General features: G+C 32.4%; 2 protein-coding genes across 2 annotated transcripts; one reads left to right on the top strand and one right to left on the bottom strand.

Annotated features, from left to right (window-relative positions):
- Positions 1-5,517: 5,517 nt before the first annotated feature.
- Positions 5,518-7,165, top strand: LOC133335361 (uncharacterized). Its single transcript, XM_061543642.1, has 3 exons — positions 5,518-6,724; positions 6,792-6,994; positions 7,070-7,165. The coding sequence occupies exons 1-3, from the start codon at positions 5,518-5,520 to the stop codon at positions 7,163-7,165; spliced, it is 1,506 nt and encodes a 501-aa protein (XP_061399626.1).
- A 2,053-nt stretch (positions 7,166-9,218) lies between these two features.
- On the bottom strand, positions 9,219-17,832 carry LOC133335360 (trichohyalin). Its single transcript, XM_061543641.1, has 6 exons — positions 17,756-17,832; positions 17,361-17,681; positions 17,181-17,292; positions 14,794-14,844; positions 13,553-13,717; positions 9,219-10,737 (listed from the first exon to the last, which is right to left on the bottom strand). The coding sequence occupies exons 1-6, from the start codon at positions 17,784-17,786 to the stop codon at positions 9,219-9,221; spliced, it is 2,199 nt and encodes a 732-aa protein (XP_061399625.1). The 5' UTR covers positions 17,787-17,832.
- Positions 17,833-24,964: the final 7,132 nt, after the last annotated feature.

The following is a 24,964-nucleotide window of genomic DNA, read 5'->3' as shown; positions in this document are numbered from 1 at the left end:
TATTATGAAGATTTTATTGAAATATTATTGATGAATTATTATATATATATATAATTTAACAACATTTTTAGAATTATTAACAAGGATATTAAAAAATAGTTTATTTAAATGTCATATTTTTAGTCGAAACAAATTAATCGATATTTGCCTCTTATTTCCTAATTCATCAGTTAGAAGTAGCATATAAGTTAGTAGAATATTAGGTTTCTGGTTCTCGTGTAACCTGGATACATACTTTTGTCACTGAGTGTAAATATATAGTGTTGAAATTGTAATATTTATTTCTTTTTCTATTTCTTTTACACTACTAACCTACCTAAAAAGTGTGTTTCTTTTGTAGCTCTTCGTATATCAAGTTGACATTATTCCATCTCTATGTGTATGTAGTTGTTTATATTTTATTTTACCTTTGTGTTTGTTGGTGTTGTCGGCATTTCTTTATCAGGTTTATCATAGATAAGTACATGTGCAAAAAAGTGTGTACGAAGATATGCAAATGTTGAAACAAATAAAAAAACCAACTGAAATTCTTCATTGCATATTTTTAAAGTTTAAGGTTCTTTCCGGGGAAATGTGTTGTTTTGTAAAGGAGTAAATATATACATATTTTATAGAATTGATTTAAATATAACGGAATACATTTCTACAGAAATATTTAATCCTTTGAACAGTGAATTTTTTTCCGTGACCATACAACGATTTCCTGTGCATAGATTTAATGCAACTATCTTAATTAGGGCATGAACATAATGTGATGTCTCCACATCCTTGTAATCGGTACATTCTTTCTGAGAAATAAAAGTCCCATATAAAGAAAAGAAAATTGAATGTCTACGAAAAAGTCGGTAAACTTACTCTTATTTATTTATTACGAGAATCAATCATAATTTTGAGGGTACAATATGTACAATTCGAATGCGAAGCAATTTCAATAATTTGGACTGTATACAAAAATGGGTACTGTATACATTTTTGCCCTATTCTCTATATTGAAAAGCGAATAACTTGACGATGGTATTTTTTATTTCATACATGACATTTGTGGATTTTAAAAAATACGTTTGACACAAAACTTGAAATATGTAATTTTTCCAGTTAATGCTCTTGAGAGTAAAACGATTTATACTTCCGCGTAAGGCCCTTTTTTATTTCTCCAAAATTTTAGAAGCCACTATTATTTTCTGTGGAAATATATTTCAATGAAATTTACCAAATTCCCTAAATAGGACATTATTATAGAAAGCATTTATTAATTGTGTTCATATGCGTCATAGAAGTGGATCATGGAATTATGGTTGTATGTATTTATGTGCGTGGTGTGTGTGTGTGTTTATACTTATTTAGTTAATTATTCATTAGAGAAATCCAACTGTGTGAAAATCCTTATAATTAACTGTTTCTAATTAGAATATTCTGTTGAAGATGGAAAATCCAAATATAAAGAAAATACGATTAGCGACTTAAGTAGTTATGACGAAATGGATATACCACGCCAGATTTTACTTTCAATGGAACAGAAAGAAATTTACATAAAATACACCCCCGTGTATATGAAGGTGGTGTTATGCACATGTATTGCGATAAGGTTTTCTTGGTAATAATAACATGAAGATGTATAGAATATATGTATATATATATATATATATATATATATGACGTATAAAACGTATATATGCTTTACACCAAGCTTTACACTATTTACGTGTACAGATCTTCTTAAAAACTTGTGCTCTTGAAGGGAATCCTATATACCATTCTTTCCTTTGAATCTGTCCTTTATATCCTCTCTACCTAAAGGTTTCATATGAATTACAATAACTTATTCATTCTATTTCTTAATTCTCAAATGACTTCTTCAAGTTCCTCTTCAATGTCCTCACCTTCCCATGTTATGAAATCAAATCATAAATTCTGATTTCTATTGAAATAGTGCAAAAGGTGGACAGGTCATTGTATTGCGGACAATTCGTGTTAAGAATTTGACACTCAAAGCGTTGGTGTTGGCGAACGGAAATCAAGCATTTTTCTTCATTATATTTCGACACATGGAGTACACACACAGACATTTATATATACGTAAAAAAACAAAGGAAAGAAACTATTTCTTTTTTATTTTTTCTAATACACCTCCCTGTATAGCCCCACTGGATTGTGTAAATATATAAACAATGTGTGTTACTGACATTACAGCTGAGGAAAATGGCGGGAGAAAAAAGTTTATTTTTTTATTGCCAAAAGAACCAACAGCAACAGAAATAAACAACAACCAACTTAAATAAACAACAACAATACCATAAGAAAAGAATTTTTTCTTTACGATAACCACATTGCCATTGGCTGTATGTATGAGTGTTTGTGTGTACGCAGGGAGTGGGGGTGTTTGGTCAAGTGTTAGACATTAGGACATTACAAATGTAACTTTTATTTTTGTTTCGCCGGAAATGAAAGTCAATTATGGTAAAGAACTTGAAGGTCATTATAATCGCATAATGGCCACAGCCGCTTGCCAGTCTGCCTGTGGTGGTGAAAGCTTATTGAAGTTTACGTCGAAAATTCCTTTAGCTGTGCTATGTCCAACAATGTGTCTTGTCTTTACTTTCATTTGGCTAAGAATAATGCTACGAACATAAACTTAAGTTAATGTTTTTGGCCATGCATACAACTTGGCTAACACATAGGATAACAATAACAACAACCACAACAACAGCAGCATTAAATCTACATTCAGATCCAATGAAAGCCAAACAAATAAACAACAACTATCTGAATAAATATTTGTGCACGCTAACTCATACACACACGCGTAGGTACTTATGAATGTATTAAGACCAGGTTGGCAAAATGGATTTCAGGGATACTTAAAGACTTTGTTTTCCTTAGTTGGGTATGTGATTCCTTTTTATTATAGTATATAATAGCGTGGATCGAATGTAAAGTTTTGAATGTAGTTTGATAGAAAAATAATTTTAATTAGATTTGAGCAGTTGTCGAAAACGAGGGATTAAGATTTTTTCATGTGTAACAATTTATAAATCCCTGAAGACCAATGCTATGGTGTTTGTTAAGTGTCGGTTTTTAGAGTATCTGACTTACACCTTAAACTTTTATCACTATTATCAACATTTATAAATATGTATTGTTATTGTTTCCACACATCCTGCCTATAGTAGACACCTCTCCTTACACAATATATAAATGTAATGTGTTCCACACTCCATCTCCATAGTGTTGTTGATGACCAACCGGTAGAAGCAGGTCATTTAACTTGTTGTTTTTTGTTTGTCAGTTTTTGAGACATGCTTTTCCTCCTGTGCTTCTCGTCTTGTGCTGCTACCTTACCAAATTCCACTAACGGTGTTACTGACACTTGACTACCTCACAGCACCTTTGTTCTGTTTATGCTCGTGTCGTCTTCATATTACCTCCTTTAAGCCATACCAAAAAACGTTGTCGTCTCGTCTAACACTTGCAAACGGACGAAACTATATGGATACAATAATACGAAATGAAAGAAGCGATTATGGAAAAAGTGTTTCCTTTTTGGAATATGTTCAATTATTGATTGATTTGAAAAGGAAAGAAATTGGATGTATTAAGCCACTTTAAGTTCAACAACCTTTTTTTTTTTTTGGGTTCAAAAAATCGTTAATGGATATTGCTATATTATTGCAGGGATGGAAAAGTGGATTAAAATAAGATAAAAAAATAAAATATCAGTTTTTATAATTAAATAATATTTTTTTAATTAATATAAATATAAGATTTTAAAAATTAAAACTAAAATTTCTTTGTACCCCCTTACCATAAGGTGGATTATATTAGGATGAAAAAAATAAATCCATTTTTTAAGTGCACTATAGGACATTAACATGCTTTGGAATCCGATATGGGCCAAATATGCACCTTTTTTGTTGTATGACTTGTTGCCATTTGCCTCTCTCATAGAAGTCCTGCTCTCTATTTGGAAAAAACTCTAATAGTCGATTTTCACAATCATACCTAGATACCAATTTTTTATCATTAAAGAAATTTGCAATGCAAGAAAAATATGATAATCCCTTTGTGCCAAGTCCGGACTTTATGGCAGATGCATTAAAACTTCCCAACCAAGCTCCCGAAGTTTCTGGCGATGTGTGTGGGCTAGCGTTGTCCTGGTGGAACACGACACCTCTCCTGTTGGCCAAGTCTGGCCGTTTCTGGTCAATAGCTATCATCAAACGGTCCAGTTGTTCACAGAAGAGATCAGAATTTAGCGCTTGGCCATATAGAAACCACTCATAATAAATAATCCCCCCTTCCAGTCCAACCAAATGTATAGCAGAACCTTCCTGGCCGTCAGTCCTGGTTTGGCCACCGTTTGAGTTGCTTCACCGCTCTTTGACCACGATCGTTTTCGCACATGTGATCCATTTCTCATCTCCGGTCACCATAAGTTTAAGAAATGGGTCTATTTCATTCCGTTTGGCCAAGACTTCGCAGATGGAAATTTAATTTAATTTGTCATTCCATTGGCAACACCCCAAAATTATTAATTAGTTTAAATTCTAGCTTTTCAATGTTCATATGAAATCATAATAGCGCCCAAATTTGAGACTTACATTTTTGTATTGAACAATTGGATAAATCGGTCCACATTTTTTAAAAATATTATCGGAAGGTTCTAAAATTTTACCTAATTGGATATTCAATTTAGATATATTCTAATTTCCCATCTCTGCTCTATTTTTATACAAATTGTTATGTTCACTAATGTTTTTTTCTCTTCCTTTTGTCCTCACATCGATGTTGTTGGTATCCGCCGACATTTGACAAGTCGTCTAATAGCCATTTGTTAAATATTTAACTATTCTTTCAAATTATAAATCAACATGTTAGTAGAATATTATACTATAAATTAACTGAGTACAAAAGAGGTTAATAAACTTTTGCGAAGAAAACGGGAAATATAAAAAAAGTTTATTTTTCGAGGCAACTGTAAGGAGCAAGACGTTCCGGCAATTAGGTCAATGGAAAGTTCGTAGGGATATGTTTACGTGGTGGATTTTTATAAAGTCTCATATTAAACACACTTAATAACACTGTGCGATAAGATTTTGGTGCGAATCTTCCTATATGGGATGACACACCATGTTTTCACACTTTGACTTATGTCCTTCTGGGGTTCACAAAGGTGTCAATAGGACTTTCCCACCACAGACCATGACCACAGTTTCTCTCACAGTGTAATATGTTAATTCAATGGGGTTTTATTCGATCTATACTGCAACCAAGCATACTGCAACCAAGTAATAAGCATTCCGGAATATTTATATCCAATACATAATATTCAATGTTTTTCAAAGAAAAATATAATTTTTTTCTGATATTCCGTACAACCTTTAAAATACAATTAATACTTGCAGCTTTTTCCTACATTTCCCTTCCCTGTTCACCGACTTTTTCCTTGAAATAATTATGAACATTAAAACACAAATTCCTTCATTTATTTTTTTCTTTACAGTTTAAAACAATTTAACGATGAGCGAGGGTCAACAGGATGAACCGTCAGACATTGAGGCAGCGGAAACAGAAACAGAGAGTGAAGAGCAATGTGCTGGCACAAAAGATAATACAATAATAGAAGACAATACAACAAAGGTCGAAAGTGAAAACGTTAATTTGCTAAATGAAAAGTCAATTCCTGCCAAAGAGGATAATCGTGAAAGTGTAACGGAAACAAGGGCTGTGGAAGACAATGATAAAACATCAAAATCGAGTGAAAATGTTTGTGATAAGAATAAAGAAGAGCTTAAAAAATTAGACAACAATGAAACGAAAGAAACTGAATACAATGCAGCATGTGAAACGACAGTAACGGAAAATCAAGAGTCCAGCGGAAAAACGAACGAAATTTCAGATTCTGAAGTGACTGTAAAAGAAAATCCAACAGATGAGTGCAACGAAAATTCTAAAATAGCTACCGATTCTAACAAAATCTCACAATCAAGTCCAAGTAAAGAAGTAACTTCAAATCCTCAAAAATCTACAGATTCAACAAAGAATTCACCAGACAATAAAACAGCACAAGAAAATCCTACAAGCGAAACTGCAAGTAAAACATCTACAAATCCCTCCAAAGATGATTACGCTGAGCATGTTACCTACACCGATGATGGCAATGCCATATATACGGATCCTGCAACAAAATATCAATATAAATGGTGTACGAAAACCAATAATTGGATTCCAGCGGAATCACAAACTACCCCAACGGCTGACAATCCCTATGAAAATGAACACTACAAATGGTGTCAGGAAACACAGAAATGGATACCAAAACAGGTGCAGGTAACCGAAACCGACCATTACAAATGGGATAGTGAGAAACAGCAATGGATACCCAAGAATCCGGACAGCAATTCCGCTCAGCAATCCAAGGATATTGTTTATGACATTGACGAGGACGGACAACGTATCTATACGGACCGAGATGGCACGGTGTACTTTTGGGATGTGGAGAAAAATGCTTGGTTCCCCAAAATCGATGAAGATTTTATGGCACGTTATCAAATGAATTATGGTTTTATTGACAATACCACACAGGCTGAAAATGAAAAGAAACAACAAGAAATAAAAGCTGCAGAATTGAAAGAGAAAGAGTTACAAAAAATGACTGAGGAGGCTATGAAAAGTAGTGAGGACGCAGTTAAAGGTCCTGCAAAACGTAAAGCACAAGAGCCACCAAGTATGTCAATATACATTAGGAAAATCGCTTTCCTTCTAATTTCCTTTTTTTGTTATCCTGCCTTTAGAATGGTTTGAAATTGATCCTGAGCACAATACAAAAGTTTATGTTTCTAATTTGCCCTTGGATATAACAATGGATGAATTTGCCGAGCTTATGGGTAAATGTGGCATGATTATGCGTGATCCCCAGAGCCAGAAATTAAAATTGAAACTTTATGCAGAAGCTGATGGTCAGCTGAAGGGTGATGGTTTATGTGATTACATTAAGGTAGGTGAAAAATCTATTCATAGTGGTTGCTCTAAAATTATTTTCAAATAATTAGTTTCACAACTATTTTTATAGGTAAATGTTTCATTAAGCATGATAGAATCGATTTTTTTATATCCACCTCTATTAGGTATAGCCGATCATAAGTTAAAAGTGAGACAAGAGTCATAAAAACGATATCGAATCTTCTTCTGGGGAAACATATACGTCTTCCAAGAGCATTTCGATGTTTCTTAAAATATGCTTAAATATGAAAGCCTGTGGCTAGCCATTAAAAAATATGTCTATAAAATCCACGGTAAACCTTTAGGAAAACCTCATACTGTATTTGATAATATTGCACGGTCATACCTCCTGGTTGTTAGAAAACCCACGTTTACGGATTAATTTTTAGAAATTAAGGAATAAAACACTCAACTTGTTTTGTTATTTTTTATTTGTATCGTTTTTTATTTGTTACTTAATAGAATACTTTTTTTTAATATTAGATTTTTGTTTTTGACTATTTCAATTTTATACGTTCTATGTAAAGATGTGTTTGTATTTTTATATCCAGGGTTAGTTTAGATTTAAGATATTTTAAAAAAGATTTTTGTTTAAAATTATAAAAATATCAATGAATTAACATTTAATACAATACATTTGCTGTGTAGAAAAAAGAAGGCCAAACAATTTTATAAAAAATAACATTAAATTAAATTAAAAAAATAATAATAAAACATAATAACTTACATTTTGAGGTAATTAATAAATTGTGTTACAAATAAGTTTTCTTTATAAAAATAAAATAATTTTTTTCGTAATTATTTAAAGCTTAAATTTAACAGTAACTTTGCGGTATTTTACTTGTGGGGTTTATGTTTTAATTTTTTAATGAAAACAATGATAATTAATTTATAATCATTTTTAAATCATATTTTTATTTAAGATTTGTTTAACAATTATTTGCTTTGCTTTGCCTTGTTTTGCATTCATTAAAAAATTGGTTTTATTTTTGTGCAATTCTGTTTTTTTTTTTTTTTAATTTCTTAGAATTCTATAATTTATATATAATTTTATTATTTGCTTTTTAATATTTTTCATTCATATATTTATGGCTACTGTATAGTTCTTTTTCTTAAAGAGCAGTGCTTTCATTAGAAAAAACTTAAAATTAAATATTTTTTATTAATATTTATATATTCGTTTTTTGAATGAGTGAATGATACTGTCCTTTGCTTGTTTTTCTATTTTGGTAATTACACAGTGCTACAAAATTGCAACCAAAAAATTTTGAAATGCGAGATTGTAATAAAATTGGCATACAATTACAATAAGTATTTTGGGCATAACCTCACATTTGCCAGTTTTTTTTTTATTTTGAATATGCCACAGCATGTCATCTTTTCATTTGCAGCACTGTGTTTCTTAGGCATATGATTAAGAGTGACTGACATCAAGAACAAATATGGAATTATTTGTATTCTCGAGAATATCATATTATTTTTTCTGTTAATAAATTTGACTATGATGTCCCCCACCCCTAATCATATTTCTAAATATCGTTGTAGGTTCTTATTCGGCTTTTATTTGTTTTGGTTTTTATATTATGGAAAGTAGTGGTATCGGTTGTTGGGAGTAGAGCAGTATAGTTTTAAAAAATCTATTATTAAAAAAGTTTGGTGCATTACATTTTAAGGATATGTATATACAGTTCTTCTTGTTATGTATTTAAAAAATATTTTCTTTTTTAAAAATATTTTCTCACATAAGTATTTTGGCATTTGACTTTTTCTGTTTTGATTGTTTATTAAAACCGGGGTTTAAAATGTTAATACTATAGTGCACTTAAATCACTGTACTAATGGGGGATGTTGTGGTCAGTGGGATTTTAACAATGCGAAAACGAAATACAAAATTAAAACAATTCGTGCTTTTACAAATTTTGGGGAAATATATTTTTTTTTAAATAAAAAAAAAAAAACATTTACGAATTGTCGAAAGAAAAATATTAAAATTTTGTGTGTTTTTTTCAACTCTCTTTAATGCTTACAACAAAAGAGAGTAAACTCATGTTCTCTTTTTCAATTAACAATGGAAAATATACAAACATAGATACAATTAGAGAGAACACTAATGGGAGAGAGACTATCAAAAATTATTATTCGCAAATTTTCGTTTCAGTTTTTCTTGTTGTTGTTGTGTGGAAAGAATAATAAGTTTCTGGATGAAGAAATGAAGAATTTTATGCTGAACCATTTGCTAATGCCTCCTGTCTCGCCTTCTCTTCTCTCATTTTTTGCAATTTACGTTGTTTTCGTTTCTCCATGAATTCCTTTAACAATTCCGGCGACAGGGAGGCCAAACGATTTCTGAAATTATTACTAACTTCGTTTTTGGTTTGTTCTTTGCGCGACTCTTCTATTTGTTTGGCTTGTTCGATTTTGGCCAAACGATCGCGTTCCTCTTGCTCTTCGCGGCGTTTAAGTTCTTCTTCTTTTGCACGGGCTTCTTCCTCGGCCCGTTTAGCTTCCATTTCCATTTCGAGTTTACGTTGTCTCTCCGCCTCTTCCAGTTCCGATTTAATGCGTGCTTCTTCTTCGGCAATACGTTTTTGTTCCTCCTCCAAGCGTTTGATTTGTTCTTCGCGTTTACGTTCGATTTCGGCCCGTTTTCTTTGTTCTTCACGCAGGCGAGCTAACTCTTGTTCCTCAACGCGTCTCTCTTCCTCCAGTCGTTGTAATCTTAAACGTTCCTCCTCCTCATCTAGACGTCTGCGTTCTTCTTCTTGTTTGCGTTTTTGTTCCTCTTCGATTTGACGGCGATTAGCTTCGTCCTGCAAACGTCTGCGTTCTTGTTCCTCGGCCAACTGGCGTGCCCTTTCATCTTCAGCTTGTTTCAGACGCTCTTCGTATTCTTTACGCTTGGCTTCCTCCAAACGCTTACGTTCTTCTTCCTGTTTGCGGGCTTCTTCCATTTTCTTTTCTAGTTCTTTTTTACGTTCCTCTTCGATTTTGGCTCTCTCTTGTTCCTCCAATTCGCGCATTTTTTCCAAATAAGCTTGACGTCTACGCTCCTCCGCCTCATCTTCCAAACGTTTGCGTTCTTCTTCTTCGCGCTGCTTCTTCAAGGATTCGATTTCTTGCAATTTGCTCTTCTGTTGTGTGTCCTCCAATTGTTTTTCACGTTGCTGTCTCTGTTGTTCGGCCTCGTTTTCTTTTTGGCGAATTTGGTCCAATTGTCTTTGTTGTTCTAGTTGTTGTTGCATCAATTGTTTTTGTCTCATCTTTTCTTCGTGCATTTTACGCTTTTCTTGTTCCCTTTGTTCGCGCATTTTTCTCAAGGTTTCAGCCTTTTCGCGGCGTTTCTTCTCCTGGCGTTCCTTTTTGCGTTGCATACGACGCAATTCCTTTTGGCGTTGACGTTCCAATTCGCGATCCAATTTGGTTCGGACGTTTGTATTTTTACGTTTTTGGGCATTGGCAGGAGTTGGTGTGACCGCCTGATGTGGTGTCAGTATTTCATTGTCACTATTATTTGGTAGGGAGGAGGCTACGCTGTAGGGGTAAGGAGTTGTGGTGGAGGTGGTTGGGCGAACACGTTGATGTCTAATGGGCTGGGGAGATTGGTAGTTGACATCATTTTCACTGGGCACGGCGGTGGGTCGTTGAGGTCGTGGACGACGGCGACGATTGTGGCTACCGGGACGTGTTGGGACAACCATTTCTTCATTACTGCCATCGGCAATGACACGACGATTGTATCTGCAAAATTAATGCAAAAATGAATGCAAAATTAATGCAAATCGAAGAAATTTAAATACAAAAATAATTTTGGATCAAATTTGAGGTATAAAAATGAAATAGTATTAATTAAGTATTCACAAAAAATCTTTAAAACATTCGAATGCTTCCCAACAGTTTTCAAATCTAATCTCCAACATAACCAATTTCTTTATAGGTGGAATCCGTGCATTTGGCTTTAAAAATACTGGATGAATATGACTTGAGAGGCCATAAAATACGTGTTCAACGGGCGCAATTTCAAATGAGAGGTGAATACAATCCGGCACTTAAACCGAAAAGGAAAAAGAAAGACAAAGAGAAATTGGCCAAAATCAAAGAAAAGTAATTCATTCATTGATTATTTTTTATAATTTCCTAAATTATATGAAATATTATTTTTCTTCTACAGGCTGTTTGATTGGCGTCCAGAAAAAATGCGTGGTGAACGATTTAAACATGAAAAAAGTGTCATTATTAAAAATCTTTTCCATCCCGATCTATTTGAGAAAGAAGTACAACTTATATTGGACTATCAAAACGATTTGAGAGAGGAGTGTAGTAAATGTGGTACTGTGCGCAAAGTCATTATCTATGATGTAGGTTGCATTAATAAATATGTAAGTCATATACTAATTATTTTGTTTTGTTTTCCAGCGTCACTCTGAAGGCGTTGCCCAGGTTAATATGTCCTCACCCGAGGAAGCTGATTTAGTAATACAAATGATGCATGGAAGATTTTTTGGTAAACGTCAATTGACAGCCGAACATTGGGATGGTAAAACAAAATACAAGTGCGTTAAATGCAATAATATTTGTATATTCGTTTATATAACTAATCAAATATTTATTCATTTCCAGAATTGAAGAAACCGAAGAAGAAATCCAAAAGCGTCTTAATAAATGGGATAATTTTTTGGAAACGGATGAAACAAAACCTGAGACATCGGAAAAAACTGCCGATAGTGAGGAGAGTACTGTTGAAAAACCTGAGTTTTCTGCGCCACCTATTAATCCATAAAGTGGATTTAGCTTCGCAATAAATATGCCGCTAAAATGTCAGATTCAAAAAAATCAATTCTTTTAGATTGAAGTGCATTAATATAGCCGCGTAGATGTATGTATTCTAAACAAATAAATACCTCTTGAGATTCAAAGTTTAATGTGTATTTTATTACAAAATATTCTAAGCATTTCATCTATGTAGTTAAGCAGTCAATTGTTATGGTTAAACAAAGAAAATTGTTATTTTATGTTTACATGTAACTCTGGCAAATTTTCATGGACACGGTAGGTATGTGGATATTCTAAGCTAAAGATATGATTTTTTGAAGTAATTAAACATAGCATGTTGTTATGAAAATTATTTATTAAAATTAATATTTTGTAAATTTTTTTACAAAGAATATTTAATAATAAAAATTAAAAAGAAAAGAATTTACTAAAAATGAAGTTTGTTTTTTTATTTATAAATTCAAATGCGTTAAAAGTATAAATCAATGCACCTTATGCGTGTGATACCATGTATGTGATGACGTCACAATTTTTTCCTTCAACTGGTTTTTGTGCTTTTTGAGCAAATTTCACAAAAATACCAGGCCCCCAGAATAAAATAGAAAGTAGCCCGCCAAAAATAAAAATGTAAGAAAAAATTGCGTCTGCCAACACCATAATAAGAAATAACAAAATGTGTAGCATACTTTTAGGCGCTCGAATTTTTTCTCGGGTAGAGAGTTGCCAGATCAATTTTTTTACATTTTGGGGGCAACCTGGTAGTTTTGTAAAATTTACCCAAAAATTCGCAAAATGTTTGGGATTTTTTTAAATTCATTGGGAGCCAGGATAGACATGTGACGTTATGGTTTCACAATTAAATACTGAACAGTAAATATTACTGAGAAACTAACATTGAGAACCCCCACTAACAGTTTTTTTTTGACGTCCATAAGAAAACTTTATAAAAAATTTCATTCAAGGGCCGAATATGGGCGTAGATTTTAATAGACGTGGATTTTTTTAAAATCTTTTCGACCGTCAAAAATTTGCCTGAATTTTCATAAAAGTATTTTTTAGGAACCACGCACAGGCGTGGATTTTTAAACATTTTTCAAAGACTAAACAAAGGCATGGATTTGTATACCCTTCACAACTATGATGTAAGGGTATAATAGCTTTGAGTTTCCTCAAGAGTTTGCAACTTCGTGGCCCACAATTTTGTGTGAAAAGTGCCAAAAATTGCATTTGTTGGCATTTACCACACGATCAAGATGTATATATCGCGAAATATTGTCCAGGCTCGGAATATAGATCCGCAAAATATAAATTTCAATGGTAGTTGTTTAGGGTATCATATGGTCGGCCCCGTTCGACTATACTGCTTAGCTCACTAGTTTTTTGTTAACATGGCTACTCAGGCAAACCTTCTTGAATACGGGTGGAAGGTGGATATTCAAGCTAAAGATATTCGTATGATTTGTCGCTGTATCGTATTCAAATGTGAATGAATGAATTTTGCCAGATTTGTTAGCATGGCAACACTGGCAAACACCTGTCGTCAGCGCCATCTATTGATTGACAAGATTCAAAAAACGATTGTGCAAAATTTAAACTCTATTTCTTCTTGTCAGCAACATTTCGAAAAAAAATTGTATCATGTGGAAGGTACAATTTTGAACTTTCAATACAAGACGATTTTTATATTGTGGAAAGAACAAGCGACCGACTGCATCTTATACCACAAGCACATACCACGATTTATATCTATTCCGCTTCAGTATATTTATTTTTCAGTACTTACCTTCCTTTACGATCGATCACCTCCAAAATAACTTCATTAGCCAATTGATTGGGATAGGTGGCATTCCAGCGATTGTAGACCTTGTGGCGATTCTTTTCGCTAACCTTGGGCATTTTATGTTGGCAAATGAAACGATGTTTGTCCACACATGATCTCGATGACCACCTAGAGGGAATGAAAGAAGCAAATCAATAAATTTTATTTGAAGGAAATAACAAAAGAAAAATTTCGATTCAAAACATGCCATACGGTCATCTTTAAATTGATAAGTCCATTTATAGAAACTTTAGAATGTATAAAGTCGGTTTTAGGAAAATATTCTGAAAAATATGTATAAGGCTAATGAAGATGGCTTTATTAGAAATTACAGTCATGTTGCGTTGTTGGAAATTGAAACCAAACAAAATATAATATCGATACGATTTGAAATACATTACCGTCATTTTTTTTGCAAATGATCAATTATTGGAGATTTTGCAGTTCAATATAATTCAATTATGAATTATTCATTTCGTCTACAAAGTATTTTATGTATATATTTTAATTTTCCTAAGACTCATTCATTGTTTTAACTTTCCATTCGATTGAAAATCAAAAGTCCGAACAGCTTTTTACGCCTGTCAATTAAGATATCCACCTACTTTTTTGTTATTGTTGTCGTTGTTGTTGTTTTTGCAAAAACATTTGACATTTGCACGTTTCTGTGTTCCATGTTGTGTGCTGACTTTTAGAAATGCAATATGGGTTCGTACATTGCCAAGTAACATGGACGTAGTCAGTCCATGGAATTTATTTAGCCACACTCTTTTTAAGAATATTTTATAAATTATTTTGCACATTCATTTTTGTGGGCCAGTGAGTCTAAAAGCGTTTACAGTAATGGAGCAAAAAAATGCATGAGGCATTGCTGTGCATAAAATTGAAGGCAACATAATATATTGCCCTGGTAAACGATGTGTTTTTTGTGTCGGCTAGTAGTAGTGAAATTTATTGACACAAAATTGAATATTAATATTCAGTTGGTGTAAAACATAATCATGTATTTTAATGGGATATTAACATCAGGCGACAAGCATTTGCAAGAGAATATATCAATTGAAATAAAAAATTATAACGGTGTTGTTTGAATGCAATAAAAATTGCTAAATTATCATAAGAAAAATATTTTCTAAAAACAACAAAACTTGTTTCGTCCCTTCTTTTTATAAACAGCAGTGAAAATCTACTTTTCCAACACTTACCTATATTTATATTGAGGATCAAATACTGCGCAATGATTTTCCATAGTGTGTCTGTAAATAAAAGGAAATCAAAATTTTTAAAATAATTAATATAAATTACATTTTTCGGATACTAAAAACCTGAAAAAAGATGCTTTTCACCCTCCGGAGTAATAGGTAAATTAAGAAAAAAATATATCCGGAAGCCATTCTGGTAGTCGGTAATTTGCAAAATTCCTCGAACTCTCTGGAATCAAAACTTTTAAAGTAGAAAGCTGGAATCCGACCTAATGTCGAAGATGAAATCTATTTATAATCTGTTTACAGTTTTCCTTTGTCTTATATTATTTCAGAAAGTCCAATTGTGCGTATATTTTAAGAGCTGGAATTCATTGAGAAACGTGCAGTCTAAAAAAATGGCCCAAAAAACATTTATTTGTAAGCCGGATATTTGTCCAGACCCGGTCTCGAAACTAGATATAACTTACCATCATAAATTCATCCCATTTAGTAGTATAGATAGCGCTAATATAATTACATATATCGACGCCTCCGAAGAATAGTATGCTAAGTCTGAAAAGTGAGTTTTTCTGTAGAAGCTCTCAAAGTATGGAAGTTTCTTATATCTTACGTGCCATGCTAAGTACATTTTTGCTTATAACTTTGGTTTGGATTGCGCGATGATTACCAAAATTTCAGAGAATTTAAATTAAGGACCATAGTATCTAAAAACGTAAAGAACTTTAAAACATGCTAAGTCGACTTAGCATACTATGGTTCGGAGGCGTCGATATGGATTTAATTATACATTGTCCTAACCTTCAAAAGACAAGGGTATGAATATTTTGTCAGGTGTCGGATTCGTAGTTTTTAAAACATAACAAATTGGACTTAGTATGCCCTTTTATTCTCTATGTATGCCCCCAGCGATTAAGAACTCAAACGAATGCTCACTGGCAAGAAAGGTTCATCGAATTTTAAAGCAAATTATAATTCGCACTAGAATAGTCATATTTAAAAATTCACATTAATAATACCTCTACCGAATTGCGGCCACTAATAGTATGTTTACATTGTACCGCATTTATTAAATCTAGTAGATATAAAAAAGGTTACCCGAAAAAAGTTCTAATGTGAATCCCGTTTTAGATTGTAAAAAATGACTAGGAACTTTAATAGGGGCGGAAACATGGTTTAATATTAAAACTGTTCTGTCATGAGGTTTTGGACTCTTTGATAACCCGAAATGTCGGGTTACAACTACTATGGTCTCTTGATATTACAAAATGCAATATTACAATCAATTATTTATACAATGCAGTCTAGAGCCCATCAAATGGCTACAATAGGACCGATACTCTACATAGGGAATATGTTGAAACACGGGGCTATGTTTTATACCCTCCAAGAATCCGTAATGCTATTGCCAAATGTATATATATTAATTTATCCCATTTTAAATAACTTTGATTTGGTAATAGAAAATGTATCCGATTAAATTGGATATTTTGCATTTCAAGTTTAAAAGGGTATGTTAAGGGAACCCCCCCCATTCTCGATTTGAATTTTTTAAGATTTTCAATGGGCTGGTAAATCAATACCAATGCTTGTTAAGGTTTGTAACTTTGCCCATATATAATTGAAGATTTAAAAAAGAAGAAAAATAATTTACAAAAAATTTTTGTTATTGTTTTGTTGTTGTTTTTTGTAATTAAAGAAAAGTCCTTATTTTTGATGGCGGGCATGATAACTCCTCACTGGAACATCGGAATCCGAAAATTCCAACGGTGTTAGAAAGAGTACATGTCTGGCTCTCGTATGAACTAGGATTATTGACTTCGCTCTAAAATTAACAAAATGGTGGACCTTTGAAAAAATATTTTTGGAAAATCGCCGATTTTTGACCAAAAACCAAATTAAAAAATAAGGAAGATCTTCACCGATTGGCTTTATCCTAGTTCATACGAGAGCAATACACTCCCAGAGAAACGATGCAAAATTTGGAACCGATTGGATTATTAGTTTTTGAGTTATCGTGCCCGCCATTCGCAAAAAATGTTTAGAGAAAACGCGTTTAAAGTTTGAGAAACCCTTTAGCCGTCACATGATGCTGACACACTAAATCGGATATATCTTCAACAGTTCTTGAGATTTTCACTTGAAATTTTGTAGAGACATTCTTTAATCAGTGTAGATTCGAATTATATCAACAAAAATTTTGACCCCGAGAATGGGGGGGGGTCCCCTTAAGTTATAATTCACCAAAGTCAATTTGATAGATAACATCATTATTTGAAATTAGAGGATATTTCAAGATAAATCAATTACCTCGTTCCATCTATTCTGACTAGAAATTCTGCTGCTGAAAATAAAGGTTTTTTTTCGTTTCTACTAAATATTCAACTTACTCTGTTGATTTATCATAAAAATCATTAAATGTTAAATTGCGTCCGCTAATACTCCATTGCCACATTTTGTTGACCCAATCGTATGTGGCGCCAATCCATATGGGATCCGTATCTACGAAAAAAAACATTGTTCACAAATAAATAACTTTTCAAACAAAACATTAAAAAAAATCAACTTACTTGCATCATTTTGCAATAAAAATTGTCGCAATTTACGATTTGCATATTTTTCCGGTTCGGCCAGGCGGGCATTTTTATCTTTGCAAAAGAAATGGCCCTCCAGCCAGCTACCCTGGTGTTGAGACAATGAAAAACATTCGGTGCCGATGCGTTGGAAAGATGGCGGACACATGGCATACATGCGTCGTGTTCGTGGTTTATCCTGTTCGCTTTGCGATGAGGCCATGGCACCGCCCGTCATATGTGGTGGCGAGATATTTCCAAAATTTACACCCACCGAAGCGGAGGATTGATGGTATTGGCCACATGCTATGTGAAGAACTAAAAAAATATGCATATGAACAAATTAATATTTATATTTGTTTAAATGTTAAAATAGTTAAACAAAAACTTACCTAAACCTAATATTAATATTATAAAGCGCATTTTGTTGCTGTGTTATCGCTCTCACTTCCTCAAATGGAATAAATAAACTCTGTTTGAGTTCTAATTTCAATATATTGGCAAAAATCTCGTAGATTCCTCCTTCTTTTTTGGCAATTTATGGTTTCCTTTTTAAATTTGTGTTCAAGTTTCAATTGGTTGTTGGTTTGTTCTTTAAATTAACAATAACAAATTTGATTGATATGTTGTGTCAAAATCAAACGGCCTCTGTTGCATATTCACTTCTCATCAAATCCAATTTAATTTCATGGAAACAACTGAAAGTAGAAGAAGAAACGGAGGGAGAGAATCAAATATTAGTTTAATGTTTCTTTTGTTTTGATAATTTATAAATGTTAAATGGTTTCACTTATGTTCGGACAAAAAATATTTAAATTTCCTGGAACTAAAACTTATAGAGCATTCAAAAAAAGTATTCAATTAAAATCGTATTAGGCAAATTTAAGGATGGCCACACAGTTTTTTATTCAAGGAATAATTTAAAGTTTGTGGTTAGAGCTGAGAAATATTCTGAGAACACAATATTAATTTTAGCAGCAGAAATTATGAATTCAAAAAGCTTTAAAGCTAAGCTGATTTTACTATTAAACTTATTTTTTTACTAATATTTGAAGTAAATTCCTATTTTTTACTTGGAAATAGAACACCCAAATATAGGAGTATAATTATTAATAAATTATAACTACCAATGGATATAAATTCCATATCTTGAATTTCATAAAAAATTAAAGACTATTTTTATACTGAAAATATGTTCAAATTTTTATCATTATATCTTTGGATTTACTTAATCATGTACAATGTAAATGTACTATTAAATACTACGTTATATCATCTATAACCCGACTCCTGAAGAATCGATCAACCTTTGTGTACAAACAATTATGGGACCAATGGGTCTCATCTTCCTTCTTGATCTAGGCTAGGTTGTACAAAGTTTCATTCAAATCGGACATTTCATACGCCTGATATAGGATTTTTAAATATTAAATATTGAATGGACCATGGTACCCATTGGTCCACTCCTTCCTTTGATGTGGTAAGATAATAGGTTGCACAAAGTTTGTTTCAAATAGGCATGATATTATAAAATTTTGGTACCTCTCCCACAATTGTGTGGAGGAGGTACCAAAAGGAATTGATCGATATTCCCCATCTTCGAACTTGAACTAAGTTTTGAAGAAATAATAAGATGTGAAAATCTTGAAAGAAATCGATTATTGCCTTCGAGAGTTATCGTGCGCCCCAACCAGACAGACGGACTTTTGTAAATCGACTCCAAATTTTCTGAAACGGATTTGGTCCAAAGAAATATGGGGTCTAAAACCAATATTTCGATGAGGTAAATTTTCACCGTATCAAAGTGTATTATGCATTAGCCAAACATGCTGAGGGCATAAAAATAAAAGCTGCATTGCAATTCCAGTCCATATAGAATCTTCCTTTAGACAGCCTTCTTCAAGCACTTCCATACACAGTTAAAAATTTCATCGTAAGTAAATTTATCATCGAATCCTAGTGTGGGGTATCTGTAAGGTATAGGTTCAGGACCTTAACTTATTTCATTGCACAAATTTTAATTTTTATCATTTGTTGACAGTTTTTGAATTCTATGTTTATATATTAAATCATACTTAGAGGTCCACTGTGGGGAATCTGTAAGGTAGGATTGGTAAGCCCCTTCGTACTCCAAAACCACAATTTTTACTATAATTTGATATTAAGGGTTCTCATTGGGCGCCAAATCTTCCTACCAACAATTTAGCCTCCCACATAAAAGATCCAATAGATTTTAAGTATTTTCAAAATCCCCCAAAAAGTTTGGATATATTGGTAAATTCATAAAACGAAATATTTTGTATTGCACAACAAATGATAAGCCCCTTAAAGCTTATTAAGAATTTGGCAAAAATGGTGCTCTCCTCAGCTTGTTATTAATGGGTTATGTTCTTTTATTTAAAAGCTGAAATTGAAATCATGACATTAGAATCAAGACACACAGAAATAATGATGTGGTCGGTCGGTCTGTCGATTGAACCGTTGAGTTTTTTGATGGCTTAGTTTTTTTTTTGGTTTTGTTTGGGAGTGAAGGTCAACAAGAAGATCATCATCGTGATCGTCAGCAAAACAATGATGAATAGACCCATGCGTGGTAGAGCCAGATATATATAAATGCTGTCTGTGTTCTTTTCCTCTTTAAAGTTCACGATTTCCGTTGCATTTAAGTTTTTGTTTCCAACTGGGATATATTGTAGCAACGAGTGTGTGTAGGGTAGCTGCTATTCGAAACCCACAATGATTAATGAATTAATTTTGGTAACCATTAAATGATCGAGTTTTTTTCATTATTACGTTTGTTTTGTAATTTTTGTTTTGTTTTTATTATTATTTTTCTTGTCATTTATTTTGTTATTTCTTTTAAATGTGTACTCGTAATTTAAACTTTTGTTTTCATTACGTATTATATAAGGTGGTCAATGAACCACCTTTTATTCAGTGATTTATTTTTCTTTTTCGTTTATTTGTTTATTACGATTTTGTTTACTTTTGTTTGTTTTTAATTTTATTATAGTAAAATAAAATTCAAGACAACAAAAACAAAATATTGAATGAAACGTGAAAGCGTGCTGCCTCTACTCTGACGTCATTATTTGTTTAGATAATAACCAGTAATTATCAAATACCGAGCAATTTATTGAACAATTTAACCACACGCCAAAGAAAGAACACTTTTTCTCAACGAGGCGTGCTTAAATGCCAGTTAAATAGTTTGCAATAAAAACGAAACAATTTAATAAAGAATGCGCCATTTAATAAGTCAATTGATTTTAGTTTTTCCCATGGGAATTAAAAAAATTGCAAATAGAAATGGAATTTTAAATAAATGTAAACAAGTGAAAATAAAGGTGAACAAGTGAATATAAAGGATTCTATTGCCTTTGGAAATATCAAAAATAGCCTAATGCTGACTTTTGTGGGGGAGGTGATGGATTATATATTCGATAATTTATCTAAATCGATGCTTAGGTTTAGATTACACAGGATTCATATTATGTACAGCCTATTAGCTTCATATGAAATATCGTTAACTAAAATGCAAAAAGGCGTAACTAACAAAAAATTGACTTTTTGAATGAATATTGTGAATGTCAATAAACTACACGTGTTTACAAAGTTTTACACGTCTGCGGTCAAAAAAGGAGCTTCTATTAACAAAAAACAAAAAGACGTAACTACAAGTGGATTTATTTGATAAATGCAAAAAGGCGTAACTAACAAAAAATTTACATTTTTAGTTAATTGTTATGACTGGCATTAAACTAAATTTGTAAAAAAAATTAGTCTATTATTCGTCATATGCAATATCACCCTGCCGGGCATACTTTTTAATTTCACATGACATGTTTATAGTTTTCATTCTCCTACACAATTATGCTTTTGTTAGTTACGCCTTTTTGCATTTTAGCTATGGGTCTCATCTTCGATGTGAAACCATGTTGGGCATTGAATTCGCTAGATATTTGATGTACAAATTTTCAAAATTGTGATAATTTTTTGACTAATGTGCCAGAAGGAGTGGACCAATATTGAGAGAAATATTGTCAAAGATAGGATAAAAACGGTTACACTTTTCGAAAGTTATTGTGCGCAACAGCCTGACAGACTGGTATAAGTAAATCGATCCTAAAACGGATTTGGACCAATTAAAATTGAGATTTTAAGCGATAATTTGAGTAAAAAAGTTTATATATGCCTGGAGATAGCAGGTCAATGAGGAAGACCTGTACTGCAAATATATGCCTTAGACCTAATCTTCAAAAGATGTGTGTGTGTGTGTGTGAATTGTTCAGCTGCACAGCCACTATCAAGAATTAGGTTTAGAAATTTATTCGTAGAATTTGTTCTACGTATGATAAAAACTGTCTGTAATATAAAAACTCTTGTCGCCTGATAACAAGTTGATGATTCGGAATAGAGATTGGAGTAATAAATTTGAGTCCATATTCATATTTTCATTCCAAATTCTGCTTGCGATGAACCTGATCTAAATCATGATGATATTATTATGACGTCCGTTTGAAGCAAAATAAGTGCTTCTTTTTTGAAGTTTGTGTCAATAATAAATATTGCTTTCGTATTCTCCAATTCTGTCTCAAGACCAGCGATTATTTTATTTTCCTAGATTTCAAAAAAATGCTCGCGGCCAAGAAATGTTTCATATTTGTATTCTGATTGCAAAGATCTGATTCATGGGGGTTTATCAATCGTAGTCTTAAACGTGTTTTACTGTGCCTTGAACTCCCCCTATAGTTTTAATATTTTACAAACCTTTCCGATGTCAATTATGAAATAACACCTGTAAACGGAAGTGTGAAATTCCTACAAAAAACACACCCCAATGAGTAAGCAATGCAGCTAGCCCATTTTAGAAAGGGCTTAACCCAACCTTAAATCGATAAAAAAGCGAACACACAACAACAACTAACAATTGCTGACAATGTCTGTCAATTTCATTTCTAATTAGAGAAATACATTTCGAATTTAAAATAAAAACAACAACAAATGTTTGTGATTATTTAATTAGTTAATTATAGTAATTGTGTTTAGAGATTGCGTGCGTTTGCAGTTTTTTGTTGTCTCGATGTTTTTTTGTTTCGATTGTAAGAGAGCTGTCATGGCGCTAAAATATTTGTCTACTTTTTTTATTTCAGCTTTCATTGTGAACTATTTGAACCAAATGTAATGTATGAAAATAGAAATCATGAAAAAAAACATAAAACAAAAACAAATCTACACCATTCATGTCGTTAACGTTTCTTTTTGATCATTTTCAATGATCAAGTTCAAGTTCGAGGCTTGTCTGTCGTATTTTTATTTTATTTTTTCATTCAATTGTATTTGAATTCGTGGTATTTGTTGATGGCCATGAGATTTGTTTTTATTTTTGTACAATCACGCTTCAATGGATGCGAGGTGGGGATTAAAAATTTGTTACATTCACTGTTAGGTGGGATTCTGGAAGTTGAATAGAATTCGAATCAAAACAATGTTGATGTTATGAGATATATTTCAACCCTATTATACATAAGCGATTAATCTAAAAATAGAAGACTTCCTTTCAAACTATTTTAATTAGGTACCATGAAAACTTTTTTTTGAATTATGGATTTAATATCATTTCAAAATTACATATCATTACTATTCATAGACATGTCCCTATATGGATATATCATTGCGAATATCCATCCATTGTATATGAAATAAATCTCGGGAGAATATTTATTCAAAATTGGCGTACATCGAAATACAGCCTTCTGCCATACCTCGTATTTCCATTTCATTTTATTTATATTCCTCACCCAATCTACCCGTATATTTTTCTCCAGTTGCCTATTTGATATTTTCAGTTTCGCAATTATTCTCTGTCTGACAGTTTGTCCACTAACTGACATCTAGCATCAACATCATCATCGTCGTATCTTGCTAACAACTAGAAAAAATATGTCTCTTATTTTTTCATTTCAAATGGCCATAAATAACTGAACAGTAATGTGATATTGACATCGACAACAACAGCAACAATAATTTATTGGCTGTTATGAAAATGACAAACCTAAAAATTTGTAGCAGCAGCAAAAGAGAAAAATGCAAACTCAAATGAATTTAAAAAAAAATGTGGGAATAAACAAATCTTTGACAGATGATTGTTTGAAAGGCAATTGATGTATTCTTCTTTGGACAAATGATGTTAATTGGAAACAAAACTATGTGTTATATTTGCGGTAACGGAGGGATGAGGGCATAATCGGAAAGGAAAATAAAATTGGATATATTTTATGACAATTTCATAAGAATCCAAAAAACTGCACCAAATTCAAAGAGACAATGTTTCTAGGCAACGATAGATGGCACACCCATCACCTGGAACAGGCTACTGTCTACCAATCATTTAGTTAGCTGGAATGAGTGCAATGGAATGTTTAAGGAAACTGAGGAATCGAGTAAGTTGACGATGCTTTGTGGAAGCCCTTTTGCAGGAAAGAAAAAATACTTATAAAAATATAGGGTCGAATATTACCATTTTTACATAAAAAAATTTTTGAGGACAAAAAAATCATCGATAAAAATCGAATAAAAATGTCAGTAGTACATGTAGTTTTAATAAGGTAGATGGATCAGGAATCGATGATAACAACAAGCATTTTTAGAGATGCCAAAAGACTTTTCATATTTTTATACAAGATAATTCAAAATAGGATTAACAAATTTATTTTTAAAAATGTAGGAAATGTGCGGTGTTGTATCGCTTTTGTCTACTTTTGTGGTGACATGTCTCCATATTTTCAACAACTTGTCTACATATCAGGAGAAGCATTTGTTATGCTAACAGCCAATTGAGCATGGTTATGCTTCTTCTTATTTTTTGTTCATTAGAAATAATTCTGGCGTATTAGTTTAAAGTGGTTAAAGGTGATTTACTGTAGACATGTCCTACAGGGCAATTACTTGTAAATATGCTTTTTGTTTCAAATCACAATCACTTTTTAGCACTATCCGGCAAACGAGAAAATTGGTGGGATAAAATAGAAGTCAATTTTTGTTAGAGGTTATAATCGAAAAGTTGGCTTCTATCGGTCTACAGTTGAGCCACAAATAATTCATTGGAGAAAACATCTAATTTTCGAATTTAGTTGTAAATTTTACTTCGAATTCAATTTAAAATTCGACATATATTTTCCTAGCGCACTTTCTTATTTTTTATTAAAATCACCATAAGCCATTCGCTGTTTATCTTACCATGTAAGTTTAGCTTAAAATATAGATATCACAATTCACTCTTAAAATAATATTATTTTCAAAACAATTTCTTTAATTATTTACAAAATAAACGTACACTTCAAAATGTAGTTCTCAACTGAAATTGAGTGCAGGAAAACTCTTGAAGTGGTTTATTTAAAAGGATTTTCTAATTCCTACCTAACAACAGGTAGATGTATTTTTCCATACCGAAAAGGGCGAGTTTCGAAACCAAAGGCAAGTGTGAAAATAGGGAATATCCGGATACAGGTAGGATACATTATTCACCTGTTATCATGCATTTGTTCCTTTTTTCTAATCCTCATTTTATTATCCATCTTTGCACTGTACTGCAATAAAAA

Source organism: Musca vetustissima, unplaced genomic scaffold (genome assembly GCF_032173495.1).
Source record: "Musca vetustissima isolate MV318-11 ecotype Yass unplaced genomic scaffold, APGP_CSIRO_Mvet_v1 utg7685, whole genome shotgun sequence".
NCBI classification, from domain to species: Eukaryota; Metazoa; Arthropoda; class Insecta; order Diptera; family Muscidae; genus Musca; species Musca vetustissima.
Note: the sequence above shows the minus strand (reverse complement) of the source record. Positions and strands in the feature narration are given on the sequence as shown.